At 39.9% G+C, this 25,861-nt stretch overlaps 1 protein-coding gene across 2 annotated transcripts in view; it reads left to right on the top strand.

Moving 5' to 3' along the window:
• Myo81F (Myosin 81F) overlaps positions 1-25,861 on the top strand; it is a 211,987-nt gene that overhangs the window by 111,005 nt on the left and 75,121 nt on the right. For both annotated transcript variants that reach the window (XM_065239781.1, XM_065239780.1), the window contains exons 2-3: positions 2,908-3,023; positions 19,606-19,668. In XM_065239781.1, coding sequence (XP_065095853.1) covers positions 2,908-3,023; positions 19,606-19,668 — 179 coding nt within the window. The remainder of the gene's footprint in view (positions 1-2,907; positions 3,024-19,605; positions 19,669-25,861) is intronic.

Genomic DNA, 25,861 nt, shown 5'->3' with positions numbered 1-25,861 from the left:
TCTCGCAATGGGAAAAATGTTGATCGGTTGCACATGAAGGAGCTCCAATTCCGCTTTAACCTCCGCCACAGGGAGATTTGGAAGACCACGGATCACCATTTTCAGTGGTTTCCTTCTAGAACTAGAATCAAACCAAAAGAAATCGCTCTTCCGAAGTGGGTGATTTGCGTATTTTTAAAAATCCTGGTAGATGATCCCTTGAGCTCATAAGATTCACAAGATTACGTAATTCTTTTTAGCCAAAAGAAATCGAAATGAATTTCATACCTTATGAAAATAATGTAGACAAAAAAATTGGAAGGGGACAGACTAGAATCGAACCATGGACTGTCAGTAAGAGACCAATGCTTTAACTACTTGTTTATTAGCTCAAGTCAAATGGAAGACGCTAAAGGCGTATAAGAGCTACATTTTGTAAGACGATTAGCTTTCAGAAGTCGCACAAAGAAAATTCCTACGAGCAGCAAGCGTGTTTTCCGAAATCGAAAACACTCGGCTGCGGTGTTTGCCGAAGTCAGAAACACTCGGCTTTGGTGCTTGCCGAAGCATCCATACACCGGTGCAAACAATTATGCACGGGCACCGGTGCCTTGTTTGCTGCTTTTGGTGTTTTCTATCGAGCACTGGTACGGAACGTAAAACTCAATGCTCTTCGTGGTGTGTTTGTAGGCAAAACTGTCACCCGTGCAAAAAATGACGAGGCTCGGTAGCTCAGTGGTTACCGTTTCTGCTTACTGAGCAGAAGGTCGGGAGTTCAATCCCAGGCCCGTTCCCTTCCTTGCAATTTTTCACTTTGCCTTATTCTATACCCACTAGATTTTAATGAAAACAAATTCTTCTTTAACACCGATCGCATCACTTACCACAGTGTGGGTTCTGATCTAAAAATAGAAATTTGATGAGTGCGCACGCGTGTGTGTGTGTGTGTTTGTGTATTATAATCGCTCTACCAAAAACGATCCCTGCGTGTGCGTGCAACCTTTCCCCACATCCAACATCCCAGTGATTTCTCGTGGAAGCGCAGAGGATTTCTCGGTTTCCTTCACAGCGAGTACCACGTCAACACATTCCTTCCCATTCCCTAGTTGACCTGAATTTGAACACGGCCGGCGCTGGTATTGCTAAATATTAGATCTCCGGTTCTTACACATTGAGGATGAATCTTAGTCCCAAACATCATCTGTTGGTTCTCTGTGTAATTGCAGCTGATCTGGTAATAACAGAGCAGCAACCGTGGGCGGTCAATCTGATTTTTTTTCACCCGTGCAAAAGGGTTCGGTGTTTTTACCACGGCTGCTTTTCGGGGCATCTTGAACGAATGGGGTTGCATCCAAACTTTGGCAACCCATCACCTTTTGTTTTTTCAACGGGTGAGTGGAGGCATTCAACTGTTGCTTCACTACCGCCGATTTAGCGACTGCCACAAGAGAGGCGAGAACTGACGACACTTGCTAGCCAAACGACGGGTACCACGTCCAAACGACGGACTTAGAACACCGAACGACTCGAGAGAGCGAGCGAAAAGAGGACCCGACTGTACAGCTTGATGGTCAATCCGATCAACGATTGAGGGCAGCCCTTACAGCTAACTGCTTGCAGAGTGTCGTTCGTTGTATACTGGAGAACACCACCACTCACCACGTGGTGATTAAATAAACACCGTTTGGTGAGACCGGATAGAATTCAAATTTGAAATCTGTGTTAGAAAAATTGCTTTTCGCAGGCAATTCGTGACAATTTTAATTATCATAGCAACAGTTGCACATTCGTTCAATTTTCAACAGTTACTTTTTGGAAAATGATTAAGTATTAATTAATAAGATGCGTAGAAATATTTCTGATCGATTGGTGATAAAATTATTTAAATCGGTCCAGGGGCAGCTGAGTTATTAACGTTCAAAATCTTTCATAATTTTGTTACATGTTCCATTTTTGGTTTTCACAAAGTGTACCCCCATATAGAAATCACAGACGTAGTCCTACGGCAAAAGCTGAGTTCCATCGCACTTTTGTAACGGTGCTTCTAGCTTTACCTATTTCGGTGCGTTCCAACCGCAACTAATATCAACATAAGCCCAGGGATATGTTCATTCTGTTTCCACGTATTTCACACCCAAACGATCCCCAATCGAATGGTTTGATTTAGTTTCGCCGATATTGCCGTTCGAACCCGCATCGGAACTCGTTGGTGTTTGCGTTTATTTATTGAGATGTGTATAATTATTATGCAAGCCTAGCGAAAGCAAAAAGCGGATTTTCGCTTTTCTCTAACCAAGGTGCTACTAATTTGACCGAAAATCGATTGCCATCCATCCGTCCTCGTTCCATTATGGTCTAGTCAACTGTGGCGAGAATTCCAAATGGTCTGCACGACAATGCCATCAAAGAAGGCGATTGATTCCGGTACAGAAATGAAGCATGCCGGCTGATAATGACTCGGTAAAATGGGTAAAATGTGACTCATCATCCTAGTTGGGCGGTTGTTGGCACTGACGACACCCAGCGATCACCGAGCATTAGTAGGCCAATGTGTAAATAGTGGAATTTCCGAAACGGATTAGGCAATCGGTTATTGGTTTTCGAACGGTTCTTGCTTTTTGACTTTGGTCAGACACGACGAAACACGTGTCGTTGCGGACGGGTCGAATTTTCGTCATTCGGTGTAAGCAAACATAATTCCTCGGATACTGCCGTAGTTGTTAGTCGCGTTACAAGCGGTCAGATTTTTTTCCAAGCCAAATTTTGTGTTGGTATTACGATAAAGATTGATCAACATTATAATAGTTTATAAGAAAAAGTATCTCATTGAAGCCGACTCATGGCACGTTTAAAATTTTACTCGCGTTCTCTTGGAACCATTGACGTTTTCACAGCATACTAATGAAACATTGTTTACTTTGTTTTCAGGCCGCGTCGGTTCAACGCCGGACAAGGGCGTCCCGGATATGACATGCATCTCGGACATTGACGAAAATGGCATCAACCGCAACTTGCAAGTGCGCTACGAACGGGACCAGATTTATGTATCCTTTTCAACGATAAAAATAACAATAACAAAACACAAACAGAAGCTCACGGTGCGTATTAGACATCAAAGCAGGCACAAATGCACCCGGAAGATTAATGGTAATATGACGATAAAACAAAATCTAATTTGTCATCTAGATTTTTTTTGTCGAGAACGATGATTTCCCATCTGATGAGAATCACTTCAAAGGGTTAGCACAAAGTCACCGTATTTTTTCCATCTCATATTCTACTTTATGAGACAGCTGAGAATTATATGATGGATGGAAGCAAATTTTCGGCTGTTCCGGGAAATGGTTCATCCATCCATCCGTCCGTCCATAACTGCATGCGGGCATTAACATTACGAACGATAATGGGATTACATGGGACCCGCTCACACTTTTAAGTAAAGGGGAGAATCACAAAAGAGGAGAAAAAACTTGTGCGGAAAAAGGAGCATACTTTTTTTTCTTGATTCTGAAGGAAAACTGATTCGTTTGGTTTTGGCTTATAAATCTTGTTTTCACGCTGGAATGAACTAAATGGAACGCTTACGTAGGTATGCAGTAGGCGGCGTGTGGGAAAAAGGGGGTGTTTGAGATATTTATCAATCTAGTGCTCGGACGTCGAATAAGCGCTTTGAAGAATGGATTAAAGTGTTTAGCTTTTAAATTAGAACACGCTTTCGGTATTTTTTTCTTGTATGCCTCTCTTCGTGTCTATGTAGAGGAGTCTGTGCTGATGTGGTTCGTATTAAATTAAAGTTAGATACGGTTGAAGCAGCATCTGCTGGAGTGCTTAAGTTTGCTATGGGAGTTTTGTGAGTGATGATCGTGCGCACTAAAGCAGTTTGTTTTGCGTCATAGAAATTAAGTGAATAATATGAAGTATCAATAGCTTTGAAATTTTTAAAACTAGCTTTTTGTATTTTTAATGATCAGTGTGTATCTATTTTACCTCATGGCCAGATACACCGATTATAAGGTTCATCAGAATACCGATTTTTGAGGTGTTATTCCGATTTATACCGATTTTTTTATATAATCAAAATGATTATTGCCTACCCGCGCTCAGAATTTCGGAGAAAATTATTGTATGAGACTTATATCCTTTTGAATATCTCAATTTTTTTTGAGATTTTTAATTCTAAAAAAAAACATCTTATGGATACTCTTTGGATTAATGTTTCAACAGTCGATGGCTCTTTCTGGTAATTCCGGGAGAATCGGGAAATATTTTTAAACATTTTTAACTTCCTGGATTTTCTTCCAACTTTCCCCTAGAATTTTCTATCTACGATTCCTCTCGGAAACTTATTTTGACTTCCCTTAGAAGCTTCTTGAGCCTTCACTCGAATGATTCTTCCCGGAACTTCAGGGATGCTTCTAGATTTTGATTGCGGATCCACGCTAGCTGCAGGAACTTTTAAAAAGTTCTGAAAATTCAGAAAAGTCCAGACGCTTGAGTAAGTTTCGATAAATTAAAGAATGTTTCAATAACTTCTGTGAACTTAAGGAAACATAATAAATATTTAGGATACTTCACAAGTCCGAAGAACTTCTGGAAAATTTAATGGTTTTCAGGACAGTTCCATTAGTTTCAGAAAAAGTGAGAGAACTTTAGGAGGCTCCGAGAACATCAGGACAGATCAATAAATTTCAAGGAAATTGCTGAAATGTTAAAGGAGTTCGGAAAAACTCAGGCAATTTCCGAAAACATCAGCAATGTTCCGAGGGGCTCATGCAAATTTAAGAAACGTAAGGGAAGTTACACGTACATTAGCACATTGTGAGAACATTTTATGGGAAGTTCCGTGCTTATTAATGGCAGTGTCGTTAACTTTTAAAAATTAGAAAAATCGGGAAGATCAGAGAACTTCAATGCTGATGTTACAATAAATTCAAGAACATTGTGAGAGCGCTTAGGAAATTTCGTAATCTTCAAGAAAGTCTAGAGACCTTCAAAGTTGATAAGAGATATTCTGGTAGTCACATTATAATCAGGGAGGTTCCAAGTATTTCAAAGATGATCAGAGTACTCCAAAACAGCCCGAGGAAATATGGAATATTCCTAAGTACATTTCAGGAATGTTCCAAAAACTTCAGGGGCATTGCGGGGTCTTCAGGGATGTTTTATGAATATCAGGAAAAATTTCTGGATCATTAGAACATCCCCCAAGAGCTCTTTCTTCCGGAATTATGTCCTTGTTTCTTTCGACTGTTCCGTTAGCGCTCTGGCCTCCGACTTCCTCCAGAATTTGTTTTCCAATTTCTTTATGAAGTTTCTGCCAGCGTCTCCAGGAAGTTACTTCCGTCTTCTTCAGGAAGTTCAATTAAACTTCTCCCAGAAATTTCTTTCGTCTAGTTCTGAAATTTTGCCCAGTAGGTTTTTTTTACTTCTTTTGGAAGGTTTTTCCGAGCTTGTTCTGGCTTCTCCTGGAAATGGCTACTTCTGAAATTTATTTCCTATATCCGAAACTTTTTTGCCTTCCTTTGAAAGTGAAATCCGATTTTTTTCGGAAAGTTTCTTTAAATTTTCGCCAGAAGTTTCTCAATTTATGTCTTGAAAATTTAGCGGATGTTTTTCCGACTTCCCTCATAACTTTCCTCAAATTTCCTCCAGGAGAGCTTCTTTCTTCTTTCTCTGGATGTTGTTTTCAGCTTCCTCCAGAAGCTAATTTAAACATTCCCCGGAGTTTTCTTCCGGAATTTTCCAGTCATATTCCAAAAATAAGCTTTAAAATATTCTGGCAACGCTGCTCATGGCATTCAGCCGAATGATGCATCACGTCGAAAACTTTGTTCCCTTCTATTTAGAAACCTTGCTGACACTGGTCCAGTGTGAAGAATGTCCGGCATTTGGTGCACAATGGTACCAAGTGAATTCTTTGGAACGCTACAAGAGAATTTCGAAGAGAATTATGGAGAAGAAGCTAGTTCTCGTGATAATTATGAAAAATTCCAAGAGAATAGTTGAATACCAAACAATTTTATGAAGAGAGATCCTAAAGAATTCCGTGGAATTATGTAACTCCAATATCCCTTCATGGTATCCAGGAATTGTCAAAATAATTGGGATACATAAAAATAAAATTCTGGCCACAGGAAAACAATTCAATATTCGCAAAGTATAGAAAATTTTGGGAAAAACTGGAAGATGACGTTACGCTGAATATTTGCAAACTAGTTCAAACCAGAGACGATGTTATATAAGAGAAGCGCGGAGAGAATAAAAGTAAATCTGATTGCACGGCCTACTAATTTCTTTTTCTGCAAGGTTTGGCAACGCGCAATTTTGTGTTTACTTCAAGTGACTTTTAATGTGAGCGCTTTGTCGTCTGCTTCAGCATCCAGCATCGCGGTAAAATGAATACTTTTTTAACCGTATCGGTAGTCTCGCTATTCAATGGAAGTATTTGAAGACTCAATTTTTGACAACTCTGAGTGAAACCAAATATACCACATGGGAGAGTATATTCTACAGAGCGTTGCACAAAATTATTCAATCTGCGATTGCAGCTTCCTATCATGTATGAGTGAAATCTCTCTTTCACAAATTTTACTAACTTGAAAAATTACACCGATATTTGTAACAGAGCCTATGTAGATGCATTTCGTTGTGCTGGAGCAAATATTTCGTGAGAACATAACGCGAATTCAGCTGGTGAATAACAATAATATTCCCTGTCCAATTTCACGTTTCATACGCAAATTTAATTATAATTATTTAAATCTCAACGGTTAACCAGCGTCTGGCTGAAAATCTCCTTAATAAAGACAACCAACCTCAACAATTAAATTAAACACCAATCTCAATACTTCCCACGCTTTTCTTCGTGAAGCGCTCGTGTTTATTTTACATTGCTCGATTAGAACCGCGTTTGACGGTTCGATTGGAACTTTTGGCTTCAGTCTTCGCGCATCTCTTGTTTAACATCGTCTCTGGTTCAAACCACTTGTTTTATTTTATTTAGTTCGTTTACTTGAAAGGCTCAATGGCGTTAGCTTTACGAAGCCGACAATTCTAGATAGAGCTGGAATTAGGGCGTAACAGCTTTTGTAAACAATGACTTCTCTTGATGATTTCTCAAAAAGTCATAGCTCTCCCTGGCAAATCTACATCACCATCGAGTAGGGGGCCATTGAAGTGGTGGTTAGTTGTCCTCCCGAAGAATCACGATGCTGCCTATACTGATGGTGCTTGGTAGACGGTATTTACTTGCTTCTTGAAGTCCAGTGATGTACTCTTGACTACAACGCTGCCAGTATCGCTACCCGAGCAGAGAATGAAAACAAAATGAAAACTAAGTTTGATATTTTGATATAAGCGTTCGTGATAACATATTTTACATACCGTGTGGTCGAGTTAACAGTAATCATAACAAAAATGAGGTCTAAATGGCATATGAAGGATATTAAAAAGATAACAAATCATGTTTTCTTGATAACAAATCTATGTATGCGTTTTGATATCAATATGTTTTTATAACTATGGAAGGAAAACAAAAAAAATTAAAATAGACTAAATTAGTTATTAGTTATAATGATATCAAATTAAGTAATCTGAATGTTTTGAAGTATATTGGTTAACACTCCGAATACGGTGGGTAAAAAACTTTACGCCGACTACGAAGCCTCCGAAAAACGTGTAACGGCAAGTTTGCAATATCATAACATAGCCATTTCTTAATGAATTTCAAAAATTGTGGTACCTTTAGAATTCCTAGGCTTTGTAGTTGTTTTTAATTTTAAAAAGATTGAAAATAGAGTCGTCTACTTTTTTTAAAAAGCGAAAAGAGTTGTTACACGTTTTTTTGAAAAGTGTGTTTGTAGGGTTTTACAAGTGGCGCAAGATCTGTAATTTAGATAATGGGCACAAATGTTCACAATTAGCCAGAAAACATTACCTGGATGGCCATGAGACCGTCCTCCGGAAGATCCGGAACATCCGTAAAAGTAGTAAACCCACGATCCTGATCCTAAAACTCCGCCTTTTTTTTATAAACATTAGGAACTGTGATGATAGAAGCAATTTGGGGTTGTGACATAAACATGAACCTGTATGTCAATATGACTGTCCTCTGGAAGATCCGGAACATCCGTAAAAGTGGTCAATCCATGAAACTGATCCTAGAGCTCGGCAGTTTTTGAAAAAAACCCTAAGAACTGAGATGATATAATGAATTTGGGATCGTGACATAAACATGGACCTTGATGGCCATGAGACCGTCCTCCGAAAGATCCGAAACATCCGTGAAAGTGGAAAATTCACGAAACTGATCCTAGAGCTCCGTGGTTAGCTTGAAAACGTTAGGAACTGTGATATTAGAATGAATTTGGGATTGTAACATAATCATGGACTCAGATGGCCATCGGACCGTCCTCCGGAAGATCCGAAAAATCCGGAAAAGTGGTCAATGTGTGGAACTGATCCTATGTGACTGTCCTCCGCAAGATCTAGAACATCTTTTAAAATGGTCAATCCTCGAAACTGATCCTAGAGTTCTACTTTTTTTCGAAAGCATGTGGAACTGCGATATAAGAAAGAATTTGGAGTCATGACATAAACATGGACCCAAATGGCCATGGAGCCATCCTCTGGTAAGTCCAGAACATCCGTAAAAGAGGTTAATCAATGAAACTGATCCTACACAGAAAAAAAAAAGTTGTTGAATATTACATCCAAACTGCTGCAACCAGGTCAATCCATCGGTTGTGAAATATAACGTTGTACGATGTACATCGATTTTGCGAACAAAATTACATCCATTGATGTAATGTTGTATCTGCTTTTTGCTATTACATCATTATTTCATACATCAGCTTGAATTACATTGATCGATATTACATTTTTTTTTGCTGTGTATAGCTCCGCAGTTTTTTTTACAAAAACATAAGGAACTGTGATATTTGTGGTCGTGACAAAAACATGGACCTGGCTGGCCATAGGAAGATACGGAAAATCCGTAAAAGTGATCATGTGGTTTCTTATATCACAGTGTTTAAAAAAGAACTGCAGAGCTCTAGGATCGATTCGCGAATATGAATCCATGAATCCCGGCTGGTGTTGCGAACTCTCTTGCAAATGGTGACAGGCGACGGCATATAATTTGGGAAAGTACCTTGTAGGCGGCGCTCAGCATTGTGATCGCGTGGTAGTTGCAGCAATCCAACTTGTCGCTCTTTTAGTAGATTGGGCATACAAAACCTTCCATCCACTCCTCCGGTAATATCTCCTCCTCCCAAATTTTGGCAATTACCCAGTGCATCGCTCTAGCCAGTACTTCACCATCGTATTTTAATAGCTCATTTGGTAGTTAATCTACACCAGTTGCTTTGTTGTTCTTCAGCCGACCGATCTCCTCCTCAACTTCTTGAAGATCAGGGGCCGGTAGCCTGTCGTCTTCTGCGCGTGCTCCTTCGTTTTCTGCTGCATCACCGTTGAGGTGCTCGTCATAGTAATGCTTCCACTTCTCAATTTTATGGAGTGACCATTTTACGGATGTTGTTGATCTTCCGGGCGACGCACAGTGGGGCAGCGAAGTCATTCGCGTGGCCAAAACCTCTAGCGCCGTTGGTTTGCTTTCTACAGCGATACAATGTTCTACACAGTTGCTCAATATTAAAAGCGCCATCTTTTGAAAGTTTCGTAATAGTTCATTTTACCCCACATAGGTGGCGCTCGAGTCTATCTTTCGAACGGAGCATCCTAGCCGAATGGTTTTTACGGCAAAGTGGTGTAATTTGAAGTGTTGAGAAATGTTGTCGAAGACATCAAAATTCTGTGACTCACATTAAGCGATATATCTGGCAATTAAGAAAACTGACCTCTAAAATTGCGTTTTTTCCTCTTTTTCACCTATACACGTCGAATGTATAAGTTTTATACTCTGATAATTATCAAAATGGTTTGACTCATCCGATAAATACCCATTACTTTATATATTATGCTTTATTATAAAGTTATTAACATAAATGTCTCAAAACAGTGATGCATAAAAATGTCAATTACTCAAAATATAGCATAAAGTAGCAGACTATTTTTTTACAGTGATTAGTTTAGACCTTGCTCGGTAAAATAACGAACACAGTTCAACAGGCAACTGCAGGCATTTTCATATAACATTATTTGAATAGGTAAATGTAATTTAGCTGGATCAAACGTCAATCATATTATATATGCATAAATCATCATAAAGGTTCCGTCTAATCGGCTCAATTATTCAATTACGCTTATTTTAGCACTGCCTCCTCTAGCTTATATGAGCTGTCTTATATTTAATATAGAAAATACAGCAACATATGATATAAAGATAAATATACATTTAATTCCATAATTAAGAAAAATTCCCCCGTACCGCATGATTGCACGTTTGTAGGATTGCCGGGGAAAATTGATTAATTTGGCCCCACACACACCGCCTTGTAATTGACGGAGCAATTTTTCAATCAAAACATACACATTCGACCATCATGATCATCATCATGTACTCAAGCCGCGATAATGCCCACCCATCTTCTAATGAGATAACACAAAATAATGATAAGTGTATGCATTTTCATCACTTGTTGCCATCTCTCCGATTCTTCGCAGGGGTGAAAATTTTTCCTTCATTTTCTTACTTTCAATGTAATTGATGGCAATTGAAACTGTGTTTCTCGAAGCTACGTTAACTTCGAATATAAACAATAAGCATAATCTTGCATCTGCGTCGTCAGTCAGTCAATGATGAAATTGATCTAGTTTCAGCTCACTTCTCCTATATCAAAAGACAACCGCTGGCGACTTCAAGAGTAGGCGGCTGGTGCTCAATTTAAGATAATTTGTTTATATGTACAATTGATTAAGAGTGTGCATACGTTTACTGGAATGGGATCACATGGTTTCTCATGGTTGCGCTAGATCATCTTGATCAAAATGCAAGGCAATTTCAATCCAGAAAACAAAGGCACACGTTTGTATTAACCCCTTTCAATTTAGTGTGTGTACGTACACAAACGGTTTAGGGCCATTAGGTCGATTACCATTAGGTCGAAGACCACTGGGCCGAATGCTACTAGGCCGAATGGATCATTAGGTCGATAATTTAAAAGTGATAGATTGAACTCAGAATGTTCTTTGAAACAATCTTCAAAACACTCTGGGAAGAATCTGGTAGATTTATTTAGTTCTCTGTCCGATATCCCTTATATTGAAGACTTTTAAAATCTTTCCAAGATGTTCAATTCTCATAATTCTATATATAAAAAAACCTATTAAGATCTCATTTATTTGAATTAATGGATCGCATACTTGATCCTAACTATAAGATAATCTTGGAATCAGGGTTGCTTCTACTCACATGCTATAAAAAAAAAAACTATTTTTCGGTACTATGAAATCACTAGATGTTACAATTATAATCAATAACTGGAATCCACAAGAAGAGGTTGTAGAATATGTATCTGACTCACAAAACTTGTCACCTTTGCTTTCAAAGTGCCACAATCAGCGATTTTACGATTCGTAAGCGTTCACTCAGAGTGAGCGCTCACGAATAGTAAAATCGCTGATTGTGACGCTCTGAATGCAATATTGAAAGGTTCTATGTGCCAAACACACACTTAACAATCCCTTCCTGCAACTGACATCTACTAACCATCCCTACAACATCCAGTGATTTCACAATTCCGTAAAACATCCTTTTATAGCAAGTGAGTCGAAGCAACCCTCCTTGGAATACCAAGATATTGATAGCTGATTTCTCCTTCTATTCATATTTGAACAGTTCTTTCGGGTTTAAAATTTTTCATTTGAAGACATAACTAGTTTCAGATTTTTCATAGGATATTCTTCCTTCTTGAAACATGTGCGGTTGTTTCAATAATTTTTGACATCTGGGATGAAATATGCTCCAACATAAATCCAATAATTTGACCTTCGTTTTGCTGCTCATTAATTTCTTAAACCAGAACAATATATAGGTGCCAGATGAAATGGGAACAATTATTTAAGGACGTTCGTCCTAATAGCATTCGGTCTAGTGGCATTCGGCCTAATGACCCATTACTACACAAACAAAACGTTTGAACGCTCGCAGTCACCACCATCTGTCAACTCTCGAATTACTGAAAATTTGTCCCGCAGAAGTCAAGTACAATTATGTGGGTCATAATTCACTGCTTGCGTAGATCCTGATCAAGTGTAGGGTTGGAGAATGCTAAATATGACGAAATTGAATGAATGTGTGGGCAGCGTTGTTCAGGACTGTATCAACGTCTCAACGCACTATGGACACTTGAGGCGGGTGAAATAATAAATAAACGCGTGCCCATGTCATGTTTATTGTTTTTTTTTCTTCCGCTCTCGGTATTACTACCAACTGGACTGCAAGAGCAATGCACTCTTGTTTGTTGGTTAAAAAATGGTCCACTAGAGACACCGTGCATTGTGGCCGGAGATGAACTCCCACGGGTTTTGTCATGTCACGCTGAGGCTGTCACAAATCATAAACGGTTGTCATTTGCCCTAATTGCTTGTAGTCGTTGAGCCAATTTGGCTAATGGGGTGTGTTGGTTTTTTTCTCCGGTTTGTTGAAAATTGCTTGAATTTATTCACATGCACGTCAGATGATCTGGTACATACGATTGTTGTGAATAAATTGTGGTTTCTAGAAATTAGGAAACTAGCAGGAAGATAATGTAAGATTCAACACACGCTATTGAAGAACTTAAAACAACGATCAGTGGATGTTTCGGAAGGTAGATGGCCATCAAAAATGCCTTTATGGAAACAAGTGAGAACGAACTGGGTGAGCTACGCACTCAGAGAAAAGAGTAGATCACGGATGGAACCGTGTGGAAGATCGAGGAGCGAATAGATGAAAAATCTACTATAGAGCGGGTTAGAACCAGAGGAGCCAAGAACGCAGCCCGTCAATGGAATTCGTCTCTAGAGAAGGGATTCAAGCGCTCTTGTAGATGGGCCAAGCGAATGTGGGTGAACTCCCTGTCTGATGAAGAGTACACGGTAAAATGTTATCACATCTACTCCAAATGCTCTTGCACTTGACTCAGTCTGTCATGCGGCACTACGAATCGAATTAATTTATCGTTGATTTTCAAGTGATTTGCGTTTTGAAATAAAGTGATTTGTCGTTGAAAAATATTTACTGTATAACACCTTTAAACCAAAATGATTATAATTTGAATTGGCACCACTGTTTTCATCAATTGAATTTGATTAGCAAGAAAGCAAGAGCAAGAAAGCGATAATTTTCCATTTCCACCCGAAATAATTTGCATTCTAGGGCGCGAGTATTACGAAATTGTTGCTGTATTCAATAAAAGTGTATTATTCAGATAAGTTCTAGGGGAAATGCAGGTAATGTTGGCCTTAGTGTCCCTAATTTGGGCCCATACATAAATTCAGCAATTGACTAAATTTTCAATAGCAACCAAAAATATCCATTAGTAACGTCCCAATAACGCTTTCATCTAGATAAAATTGATAAATAGCTGATTTTTAGCGATGGGCCCAATCTTAGATCCAAAGGTTAACATTAGAGCCATTTCCCCTACATCATGGAACCTCTTCATGAAAGATGAAACTATCAAAGTCGAGCGCTCTTTCGCTCGTCCGTTTCACCGAAGCTTGAAAGAAAGACCAATAGAGCTACGGGAGAAAGAGAGACAAGCGATTGAACATTTCTTTGTGCACGCCGACTGAGACTCTAGAATGCTGCGAAGCTGTCGACTTTAACAGAAAAAGAAAGCCAGCAGTCGCTTCGTCGCATCGATTTGGTCGATTGAAGCTTATATTGTGACGCCCTTTTGGAGAGTAGTTATCGGCTCTCTCCCTCTCCATCTCCCTCTCCAGTTCACTTTCAATAAATTTCTGAGCACTTGGACCCTCACGAGCAGGGATGCCAAGTGATGTTTGGGAATCACTCTTCAAGAACAACTTGTGAAAAGGGCATACAAGCTTTTTGTAAACAAACCTTCTTATGCCTTTTTCTCGCCACCCATATGTCACCAACGCAAACCATCAACATCACCGGGTAAAGAAAGCTTCCTCCTTTCCGATGATGTGGTTGGTTTGCGTAAGCGACCCTCGGTTGACGAGAAAAAAGGCCTACAAAGGTTTGTTTATAAAGAGCTTGTATGCCCTTTTCACATGTGGCTCTTGTCTTGTCCTCCTTCGAATAGTTAGCAAAATCAACAATAAATATGAAGTAGTCGCAAGACCAAAACATTGTAGGAACGTTGTGTGATTTGAGAAACGGAAGCAGTCGTTCCTTCAGGCCCTCATTCATGTAGACTTGGCCATTTACGGTTGTAGTTGTTACGAAAGGCAAATCAATGAACTTCTTGGGGAACTAGGACACTTGCTGTTTCCTTAGGGACTCTGAAACATCACATAGAGGTAACTCTAAGACCAGAAGGTCCCGAAATAACGTGCTCAACTTTTTGGCTCAGCTCTGGTACTCTCTTCGGTCCCAAGCTAATCGATTCACCCCTCGAAACATAGGAAAATCCACTAATCCCTCATTTTATCTGTCAAACTTTCATAGCGAATCAAAACAAACATTGTGTAGTAGTAGAATTTGTACTAGAATGGGGTACGTTAATCTTTTGCTTGGGACCAATAGGCTAGTCAAGTAGTGAGCCAATTTAAAATCGTTAGTTTCGTATTGATTGTTGATTATACTCTATTTGGTATCCATTGGCGTGGCTAGAAAATTTTACTGGAAGGGGTGTGTTTCATGGCTTTCTGCTTGTTTCATGGCTTTCTGCACAAAACTTTTTGCCAGGTTCAGCTTTTTCACCACATCCCGAACGGAATAGTTGGGTTTAAGTTTGAAGGCAGCAACCATTCGCTTGTGATCTTCAACGCTGTACGAAACACTTTTTCTTGTTCTCACTTGCTTCCGATCGACAGTTAAACCATAGAGGTAACTCTAAGACTAGAAGGTCCCGAAATAACGTGCTCAACTTTTTGGCTCAGCTCTGGTACTATCTTCGGTCCCAAGCTAGTCGAATCACCCCTCGAAACATAGGAAAATCCAATAACCCCTTATTTTATCTGTCATAGCGAATCAAAACAAACATAGTGTGGTACTAGAATTTTGACCGGAATGGGGTACGTTAATCGATTTGCTTGGGACCAATAGGCTAGTCAAGTAGTGAGCCAATTTAAAATCGTTAGTTTCGTATTGATTGTTGGTTAAACGTTCTCCGAAACGTTTTATTACACGAGAAACAGTAGTTTGTTGGATTCCCAACATCTTTCCGAAGGGTCGGTGCGAAAAATATGGGTGAGAGTGCAAAATTTTCTCGTGCATGCGCTGTTAATTTGACTCCAATTTCAAAACTACTTGAAATATCACAATGAAACTCACGCAGTGTAATTAATACACGCTGAGGCCTTCTCACTCAAAATTTCATTAAAATTAATACGAAGGGCTAAATATTACAATTTTTGACGTAGGACTACGTCTGTGATTTGTATATGGATGTACACTTTGTGAAAACAGAAAATGGAACATGTAACAAAAGTATGAAAGATTTTGAACGTTAATAGCTCAGCTGCCCCTGGACCAATTTCAATGATTTTATCACCATTCGATCAGACTTCGTCATTTTTTAAAATGTCACTACTGAAAATTGCACGAATGTTGCTATGATAATTAAAATTTTCACCGATTGCCTGCGAAAAGCGATTTTCCTAACACAGATTTCAAAGTTGAATTCCATCTGGTCTCACCAAACGGTGTTTATTCAATCACCCCGTGGTGAGTGGTGGTGTTCCCCATTACACAATGAAAGGCTCCCTGTAAGCAGCTAGCTATCAAGGCTGCCCTCAACCGCTGATCGGATTCAGTTCCAATCACCGTGTGTGGTGATGTCCGGTCGTCGGCATCAGCAGCAGCGGCGCGTGGTGTTGAACACTGTTCTCCAGTACACAACGAAAGGCTGCCTGCAAGCAGCGAGATGCAGCCCACATGAGCATCCATAGAAGGAGGAAGAAGCCGCACCGCTCTTGATCGGAATCAGTAGCTCTTCGTGAGTCACTGTGGGCCATCTATGTCAAGTGCGTCACACTAAAGAGTATAAACAAATCGAACCCCACTCGAATTCCTATTTCTACACAAAACACAAGCTCCTGCTGCAGTTAACAAATAAGATTTATTATATAAGACCACGTAATCCTACGTCACCATTGCGTACAAACCCATAGGGCTGCCCATTGTAGTTTTTTAAAGTGAAATTTAACTGTGGACAACAATTTAATTGTTTGAGATAGACGCTTGTTTTTTGACATCATAGTTATCCCAAAACAAAAAAAACTACAAGGGACAGCCCTATGGGGTTGTACGCAATGGTGACGTAGGACTACGTGGTCTTATATAATAAATATTATCTGTTAACTGCAGCAAGAGCTTGTGTTTTGTGTAGGAATACGAATTTGAGTGGGTTTCTCTTTGTTTATACTCTTTAGTATGACGCGCTTGACGTAGATGGCCCACAGCGACTCACGAAGAGCTACTGATTCCGATCAATAGCTGTGCGGCTACTTCTATGGATTGTCATGTGGGCTGCAGCTCGCTGCTTGCGGGAAGCCTTTCGTTGTGTACTGGAGAACACTACCACTCTCCACGAAGAGATTGAATAATATTCAACTTTTAAATCTGTGTTAGGGAAATCCCTTTTCGCAGGCAATTGGTGATTATTTTAATTATCATAGCAACAGTAGCACATTCGTGCAATTTTCAGTAGTGACATTTTGAAAAATGATAAAGTCTTAATTTTAACAGATTTGTAGAAACAAATCCTATCGATTGGCGTATTAAGACTTAAAATCCATCATTTTTGGATCAAAATCAGACCACTTCCATGCCGCGACCGACTTTGGTTTTTAAAATTGTACCCCCAAATGTTGCCTTAAAGTACATGGTATGTTAGATTTAAACATATTTAGATAGAGTTGGAATCAGGCGTATCAGCTTTTGTAAACAATGACTTCTCTCGATGATTTTTAGTAATTCAAGGTACGCCCACGCAAACCAACATTACCGACGGGTAAAGGAAGTCTTACTCTACCTGATGGTGACCCGATTGATGACCTTGACCACTAAAAACGAAATAAAAAATAATTTCCGTTAAAAATATTACTATCAAATTGACTCGACGATCCTTACACACTTAAATTTTTTCGCCGAGTAGTTCTGCAATTTATTTTGCTGAGATTCAGTAAAACAATTGCTGAGACTCAGCTAACAAGTTAGATTTTGCTGAGATATCAGCTAACAAGTAGATATTTTGCAGAGATATCAGCAAAAGTAAATGCCGAGGTAATCGGCTGTTGGAGATTTTACCGAGCTAGATTAAGTGTGTAGTGTCTGTTTAAAAAATATATTTGAAAATCATTAATTGTTGAAATAATATTTAGAATACTTGAAAAACTATCATTATATCGATATATCGGTATATCTGGCAACGCTGGTTGTGAAAACATTTCATTAGGACGAAACTGATTTTTTAAACAATTACTTCAATCGCCGAGCTCTCACAAATAAAAGCGCACTCCTGCAAATTAACGATGTCAGCTGGTAGAGAATACATTCCTCTTCCTTATGGTGTCATTCAATGTTGGCACTGATTTGACTGTGAGAATCATTTAACTGGGTCTATAGTCTACGTCACGAGTGTGCTGGCATTTGTTTGTGCTGCTGGTGATTGTTCAAAATAGCTTAAGGACAAGATTGATAAAATCCACAAATGGCCGCTATCTTCAGCCATGATAAGGACCATTTGTGGATTCCATCAACCTTTAATGCCTTAAGTCAACAGTGCATCCCTAATGAATCATAAACATAAACAAAAACCGACGCTTATAAACTTTTACTGTCCTGATAATGTTGAAAACAGCTGCATTAACGCACTCCCCTCCCGAGAAACGTCATCTAAAATCTCCAACAGCTCCATCAGCGCGCAATGATGATTAGTCTCTCCCCTCTTTTCTTTTGTTGAACACTCCATGTTGGGTTTGCATTAGCCATATAAATACATATGCATCATAAATATCACGCATTATGACGGAATGTCGCGACTTTTATAGCACGCGGCAGAGTGGATAAGGTCGAAATGTGCTTTGAAAGATTTTATATCAACAGCATTCCGTCATAGAGGGAGACCGAACAGCGAAAGCAAAGAGTAGTACAGCTTTCCCCCGAAGAACGCGTTACCCACTGAGTTGCACCCACCGCTTTGTCTCGGTGGGTTTTCAACCAAGCGCTCTGATTTTCTGCTAGTGACTAGTTCTTCATTGACCCTTCACATGCAAATAATCAGACCGACTGGTTGAAACCCCGCCGAGAAAAAAGCGGTGGGTGCAATTCAGTGGGTAATGCATTCTTCGGGGGATAGCTGTACCTAACTATAGTGGCGACGTCATATGACGAATGACGGTTAGATAAAGCAAAACTGCACCATTCAAAGAAGTGGAGTGGAATGCCCTTCTACTGAATTCTGATGGCGATGAGTCATATCGAGGGGAATTTTATCTGCTGCCATATCATCGCGGGCTTCGCGTTTGCTGACGTCACCGCTGCTCGTGCGTCTGTGAGTTTTGAAGGTTAGGGTTTGGAATTTTTCTTCGACTGTCCTCTTCGGGGAAGGTTGTACTCAACGAGCCTCAGCAATGCGAAGAATCCGAGGCCTGCAATTTACTGCTTGTCTTTTCTTTTTCTATCTCGGTTTCGGATCGGATATATTAAGTTTGAAAAGCCCACACGCCTATGGACCGGCACGCCAAATCAAATGGGATCAAAAGATGCTTCATTTCTGCTGATTAATTTCGATGTGGGTGTGGGTGAGGAAGTATGAAACTGAGAAACATGCTAAACTTTGGGTCGTTTTAGGGTCTAATTGTTTTTGTTTAAGATTGATAAGGAATGTTCGAGAAGGAAGGAATAAGCAAGGAATATCTAGACCAGATTAAGGTGGTTCGCTGTTAGATCCTTATTCTCGCTACCACTTCGAAACTTTAAGTGCACAAATATCAGCGTCCACAACACATGCTACAATGAAACTGTTACTCAACGTTTGCTGCGCTGCAGCATACATGCAGTAGCAATTTCAGGTGAAATGGAACTCTAATTTCCAAGATTCGTGTATCTGAAAATTTGAGGTGGAAGTGCATTTATAGCCTACGTGGCGACCATTTGTGGACTCTACAAGGAATCACCTTAAATAGACTCAATCGGTTGAACAATGAGAATCAATAATAATACGACTAATTATTCTTCGTAACTACTACGTCGTAATTGGAGCGTTACGACCTGTTCTCAACTTAATGTTCTTTGAGCATTTCCATAATCCACAGTTGTTAACTGAGGACGTTCTAAGCCTGTACCAATTCGAGCATTTCTATTTTCAGTACCGAACAGCAAAGAAGACGCAAATCAAACGCTTATTTCCATTCGGATCCATTCCGATTGAAGTCTTTATTTAAACCAAACAACTTGTATTTATTTCTTTAATCCCAGTAGCAGCAAATTCTTCTGATCGATCATCAATTTTCCTTAACCCAAAACTCATGCCTTCGCCGACGCAGACCTACACGGGATCGATTCTGGTTGCCGTCAATCCGTACAAAGAAATCGAGTGCTATACGCAGGTAAGTTCAAAATAAGACTTCTTTCGATTTGTTTTTCAAGAATTCCGTCCCGCTCTTAATCTTAATCCGTCCAGAACCACACGCCATACAGATGATTCTTTTTATAGGCACCGACACCGTGCCACGAATGTGCCAGGGCATCAAACCGTCCGGCTGTCTCTGTACCATAACCATGTTCAAGTTTGGATGTTTTGTTTTGGGTGTGAGGTAAAAGAGCGTGCTTCCTATGCTCCATCCAGCCGCAAGTGATTTATGGTCGGTGCTACAATAAATTTGTAACAGCAGCCAGCGAGCAAGCGGTACTGAATGCTTCTCCGGCGTTAAGTTGATGTAGTGGTACTAAAATTTTCACTACTGCATGACGCTGGGATTTACCTTATTTAGAGGGGAAAAACTAGCGTGTTGACTCTGTGAAAAGAAGGCGACGGCTGTCGAGGACATGGCTTTGGAGCGATTTTGAAAGTGTTGGCAGTCTTCTCGGTTGATGCAGATTCTCAGCTATCGTTATTCGCATCTTCGGAATATTAGTAGCAAGATATCAGAATTATTATTTTTTGTGAGATGCATTAAACAAATATAGTTACACATATTGGGTGAGATCAGTGATTGAATTGACGTAGGCAGTGATGGATCGCTCTTTTGGGACTTTTGACGTAGGACTACGTCCTTGATTTCTATATGGGGGTACATTTTGTGAAAACCGAAATTGTAACATGTAACAAATTAAGAAAGATTTTGAACGTTAATAACTCAGCTGCCCCTGGTCCAATTTCAATAATTTTATCACCAATCGATCAGAAATATGTCTCCGAATGTTGAATTTTAAAAGAAACTATTGAAAAACTGGTAAATGTTCAGCATTGTCCAAAAGTGTCGAATTTACTAACAAATCCACCAATTACCTACATGCATATGCTGCTTCCCCAGCACAGTCGTCAGAGAGTAGTAAGTAGACGAAACAAGTCGAAGTGGCATTCGCCTCCGATCCTCGGGCGCGTTCGAATAGGGAGGATGGAATTGCGTAATATTTTGCACACTCATCGCCATACTCAGAACCACACGCTCCCAACGACCACACCACTGTGTGGTGGTATTCGGTCGTCGAAATTAGTAACAGCAGTAGCAGCAGAAGCAGTGCTTTCGGCGTGTGGCGTTGAAAATTGTTCTCCAGTAACAACGAAAGGCTGCCTGCAAGCAGCGAGCTGCAGAGCCCACATAAGCAACCATCAAAGGAGGAAGAATTTGCACCGCTATGCTATGGATCGGAATCAGTAGCTCTTCGTGAGTCGCTGCGGGTCATGCCAAGCGTGTCACCCTCGTTCCAAACGACATACAGCTCGACAGCTTCATCCGTGTTGAACACCCAGCTCAGAATTACTCAACCACAGACAAACAGACATAACACTAGCAAGTTGTTCATCGAACAAGCATTTAACGGTCAATTTAAAATTATCGTAGTTGGTAGTACCGTCACCTGTGGCGCGCATAGTCAGTTCCCTTGCTTTTGACGTTTATACACTATCGCCATCTGTTCAGCGTACTACCCACCACAGTGTACTCAACAGATGGCGGTAATTTTTTAGCGACGATGTTTTACAGTGAGAAATATTCAATGTGTTATGTCTGTTTGTCTGTGACTCAACCATCACTACAAAACGGTCCTTTTCAGGACCACCATAAATTTGTTAAAGAGTATTATTTGGACATTGGTCAAGGTCATCAGTTCCCGCAAGCAGCTAGCTATCAAGGCGCAACCTGGTCTCTATAGAAGGTGTGGAATTGTAGGCCCGAATGTATTGGTGAGATTAATCATCGTCCAACCATTTTCCAGAACACGCTGGTAGGAAGTGTTAAAATCCATGTAGAATTTAAGAGAAGTGGGAATAATTCGCTTTGGGAGTGTATTCAGTCCCCAGAAAGCCAATAAAATCAAATTTGTGAACAAATTAGCTCTCACGAGTTCAATCTCTCGAAGTTCCTCCTTTTTTGCATATTCTGCACAAACGATACTTTCCGCCCCGCCCCATTCATATAATTCGGAAAGAAATCCTGTAAGGGGTGAATTGAATACACTTTAATACCAAAATGCACAAAACTTAAAAATCCATAAATAACAAAAAAAAAAACCAAAATACACCTTTTAAAGTCAGGTAGATGAATCGATAATACTCAAGTTGACAGTCCCTTGGATTCTCTTCATCAACTTTCTCTTTGAAATAAATATTACAAATTTGATACGCTTACAAATAAAAAACGGAAAGAGTTAAGATAATTGATGATTGATCAATTAAAAGAACTAAATGTTCACATTTGTTCCGTCCACTAGCGGTCCTACGTCAAGCTTCCGTTCGTGCCCCTAGACACAGACCCTTCTACTTTTTTCGTAAATTTTTAACGTAGAATGCTTACGTTAATTGCAATTGAATTTTCAGTTAACGCATCTTACAATATATAGTTTAATGCTATTAATCTCCCTATCAAAATTCAAAATATCCGCACAGTAAAGCCACACTCTGTGTTTTCACTGAAGCTACACTCGAGAGAGCTCTCAAGTGTACCTTCAGTGAAAACACAGAGTGTGGCTCTACGGTGCGGATATTTGGAATTTTGATAGAGAGATCACTAAACTATCTTCTTTAAGATGGGTTAACTAAAAAATCAATTCGATTTAATATAAACATTCTATGTTAAAAAGTAACGAAACATTCTCAAAAGATCGATCCATCCTTGGACGTAGGACTACGTCTTTCGGGAAGGGTGCCAATTCAAGGATATGCAACGAAAATTGGTCAGACTTTAAATGCTAATAACTTGGCCAATAATCAATGGATTCTGATGATTTGTATGTCGATCGATTCACCAGTGTTATAAGATTTGTGTGGTATGTCACACATTGTAATTGTGAAATATTTAAATAGTTAATGTAATGTTCTGATTTTGATGGATGTTTCTCGTTCAGTGTACATCTGCTAAACAATAATAATGAATTGATTACAACTATTATGTTGTTGTCAAAGACCGTAACGCATGAAGAAGATATAAAAGATTAAAGTGTTTTTACAGTCTGCATAAAGAAATATCTCGTTAAAGTTCTCTCATATTAAGTGATGCCTCGTTGGTACCTCTCCCCTCGGTTGTTTGTCCCCCGCTGGAATTTACAGTTAGGCAACGAGACAATAGTAGATCAGCGCACCATATCCGTAAGTCAATGCTGTCAGTCCTGGCAGCGGCAGTCATTAGTTCAAGTGCGGACGGCTACACGAACGGTGCGAAACAGCGTGCTATCGGCACTAAAAAACGTTGAGCTGGTGTCATACAGGGAGTTTTCTTCGGTGCATCCCGTGATGCGAAGATCTAAACCGACACGCAAATCCAACAACCGTGCTTCTGAAAAGTGTTACAGGCTATGCTTACAACTAGTGCAAGCAGGGGTCCGGAGAAAGAGCTGCACGTTTCGTACAATTGCGGCAACAATCCGGAAAGATTCCGGAGCTGTAGTATCGGCTCCTTTGTGGAATTAAAATCGGCTATTGTCCTAGCGCTGCTGTTCCGGGAAACCAAAGGACCAGCAGAACAATACAACACTTCCCAGGGGTGATTGACCTCAACCGGTGAGTCAATCGCTTGATTTGAGCGTGAGCAGAATATTGCCTTGTAATTTGTGCAATAGCTTTTCCTGGAATGGCAACCATCATTGAACCTTTTCGCAAAGGTACATCATATTGCTTTCAGGCTAATGACGTAACGGATACAATAAAAAAGGCACATTTAATCGTTTTGGTACTTTAGAAGCTGCTGATTATGCGGATATTGTATCTAAATTAAATGTTAGGCTAGACAAGGTCGAGCCAGACGTTATCCAGCGCACCCATTCAATTCCCGTATAAGGCAACCGGGTGAAACACTTGAAGATTTTGTTTTGGCACTGAAACTTCAAGCCGAATTTTGTAATTTAGGTGAACATTGCGAAATAGATCGCATAGTGGCTGGTGTAAATGACAAAGCTCTCCAACAGAAAAACTTACGTTGGAGATAGCTGAAAAAGTAATTACGACATGGCAGATAGCTGAAACTAATGCTAAAGCTTTACGAAGAAGGGAACATAGCTGGGATTAAATAGCCGCTTTGAAAACTTCGAATCCTAAAACGATTGGCACAGACATGAGAAAATTGGCCTCAACTTTTGAGTTGGTTAAGCAGGAGGAACATGCAAGAGGACCTATGAAGAGCCATTTAGGATACAAGGACATTACCAACGACAACAGAATGATTGGAACATACCAAGGTCGTTCAAGGCTGGGGATTGGCGTAACCAGGAGCAAACCAAACGGTCACGCTTCGCAAACTTCATTTGTGACTACTGTGGTGTAAAAGGTCACATCAAGAAGCGATGCTTCAAGTTATGAACTTGAAGAAAGATGCAGTCAACTTAGTGGAAACCCTAACACCAGGTCCTTCAGTAGATTGCGAGCTACATGACTTAATCAACAACCACGACCACAAAGGATTCGGATACCGAAGAAGAGGATATGGACGAAGATGCTAATTGGAAACGTTGTAGCAACAGTACACAGGGCTCAGATTAGAACCTCCGGAGGCTCTGGAGAGATACGACCCAACCTAATGGTACCCAATCAAAGACCGACTGAACGTATGGAAAGGCTGACCGATCGAGTAGGGAACACCAACAGGGGCGAAACAAGTGAATTTTATAGTGAAGAATATAATCAAACAAAAAGAACCTCTATCAAAAGGAAAACACCAGCTAACTGGGTGGATCAACCACTTCGGCGTTCGAAAAGAATCAGAAAAGAGAAAAGAGATAATGAATTCGTTAACATCTAGTGAAGTAATTCGAAACCAAAGTGAATTCTTGCATGTATGGAAGCTAGTTCCTCTCAGAATGTTTTTTATATTGGAGTTTATAACGGAAAACAATCATATTGAAATAGATTTCGAGTTGATAATTATCTATTTTAATTATAATCAAAGATAGGTCTAAAAGGTCGAGGAGTTGTAATGTTCTGATTTTGATGGATGTTTTTCGTTCAGTGTACATCTGCTATAAAATAATAATGTATTGATTACAACTACTATGTTGTTGTCAAAGACCGTAACGCATGAAGAAGATATAAAAGATTAAAGTGGCCATAGAAAGTCTCTTTTGACCGAGGGGGGCGACACATATAAATCTCAATTCTAGATGCTCAAATAATCTCACACTAGCGAATCAATCTTCGAAAAATCATCTTTCATTTCTCGCATCTACTTGCATCGTGCTTCATCTTTTTGCAGGAAATCTTCAAAATCGACATAAATCTTCCTTTTATCTACTCAGCGTGCGTGCAGCTAGCCACAGCAAAATACAATCTTTTCTGCAGCGTAGATAGAGTCGCCTCCCTCGCTTTTGACAATCTGATAGCAAACTAAACACAAGTGTTTTTACAGTCTGTATAAGAAATATTTCGTTAAAGTTCTCTCATATTAAGTGATACCCCGTTGGTACCTCTCCCCTCGGTTGTTTGTCCCCCGCTGGATTTTACTGTTAACAATGAAGAAATATGGAAACATTCAAATTTCCCATACATTCTCTTCGACGCCATCGGTGCTCACCCCTAACACAGCCATCAGGAAGTTGATTCCTAACAACACAAGCCAAAGCCACACAATCATTCAACGTTACACGTTGGACGGTTCGACCTCGGACTTGTTCGTTGCAGCGTGGACAGCATAGCATTCCTAGCTGCTCAATACATACGCCTCACACCAATGAAAAACAACCAGACGCAGACGCAAATCGGTCCAGGGAAATGGAAAAGCTGCATTTACCGTCGTGAGATCCGCCGCCATGGTCCGTGAGCTATGTTTGCCAAACACGTACCTAAAAATCCGTCGATCTTCCAGCTCATCGGAGTAACTGTGACCCGTCGATAACAGAAGAATTTGAACATTGCAATCGGTAGTAATTGTTCAATTTATTGTAAATTAAACTGAACCGTCCTCAAAAGTGTAAAACTTGTGTAATAGTGCGCGATTAGCTTATATCGTTTTGATGCGTTCGACAAGCGAGGAATATGCATCGTGCGTTAAAGATACCGATAAACAATTTGGACAGAATTTACACCTAACAGAACGTCGGCAACAATTTCCGGGGAATATTTGAATTAGCTTGTGCAGGAAGTCGAAAAAACTT

This window comes from Ochlerotatus camptorhynchus, unplaced genomic scaffold (genome assembly GCF_037179485.1).
Source record: "Ochlerotatus camptorhynchus isolate MF236.1 unplaced genomic scaffold, CSIRO-AGI_Acam_v1.1 ptg000062l, whole genome shotgun sequence".
Lineage (NCBI taxonomy): Eukaryota > Metazoa > Arthropoda > Insecta > Diptera > Culicidae > Ochlerotatus > Ochlerotatus camptorhynchus.
The sequence above is the reverse complement of the archived record's forward strand: the minus strand, read 5'-3'. Positions and strand labels throughout refer to the sequence as shown.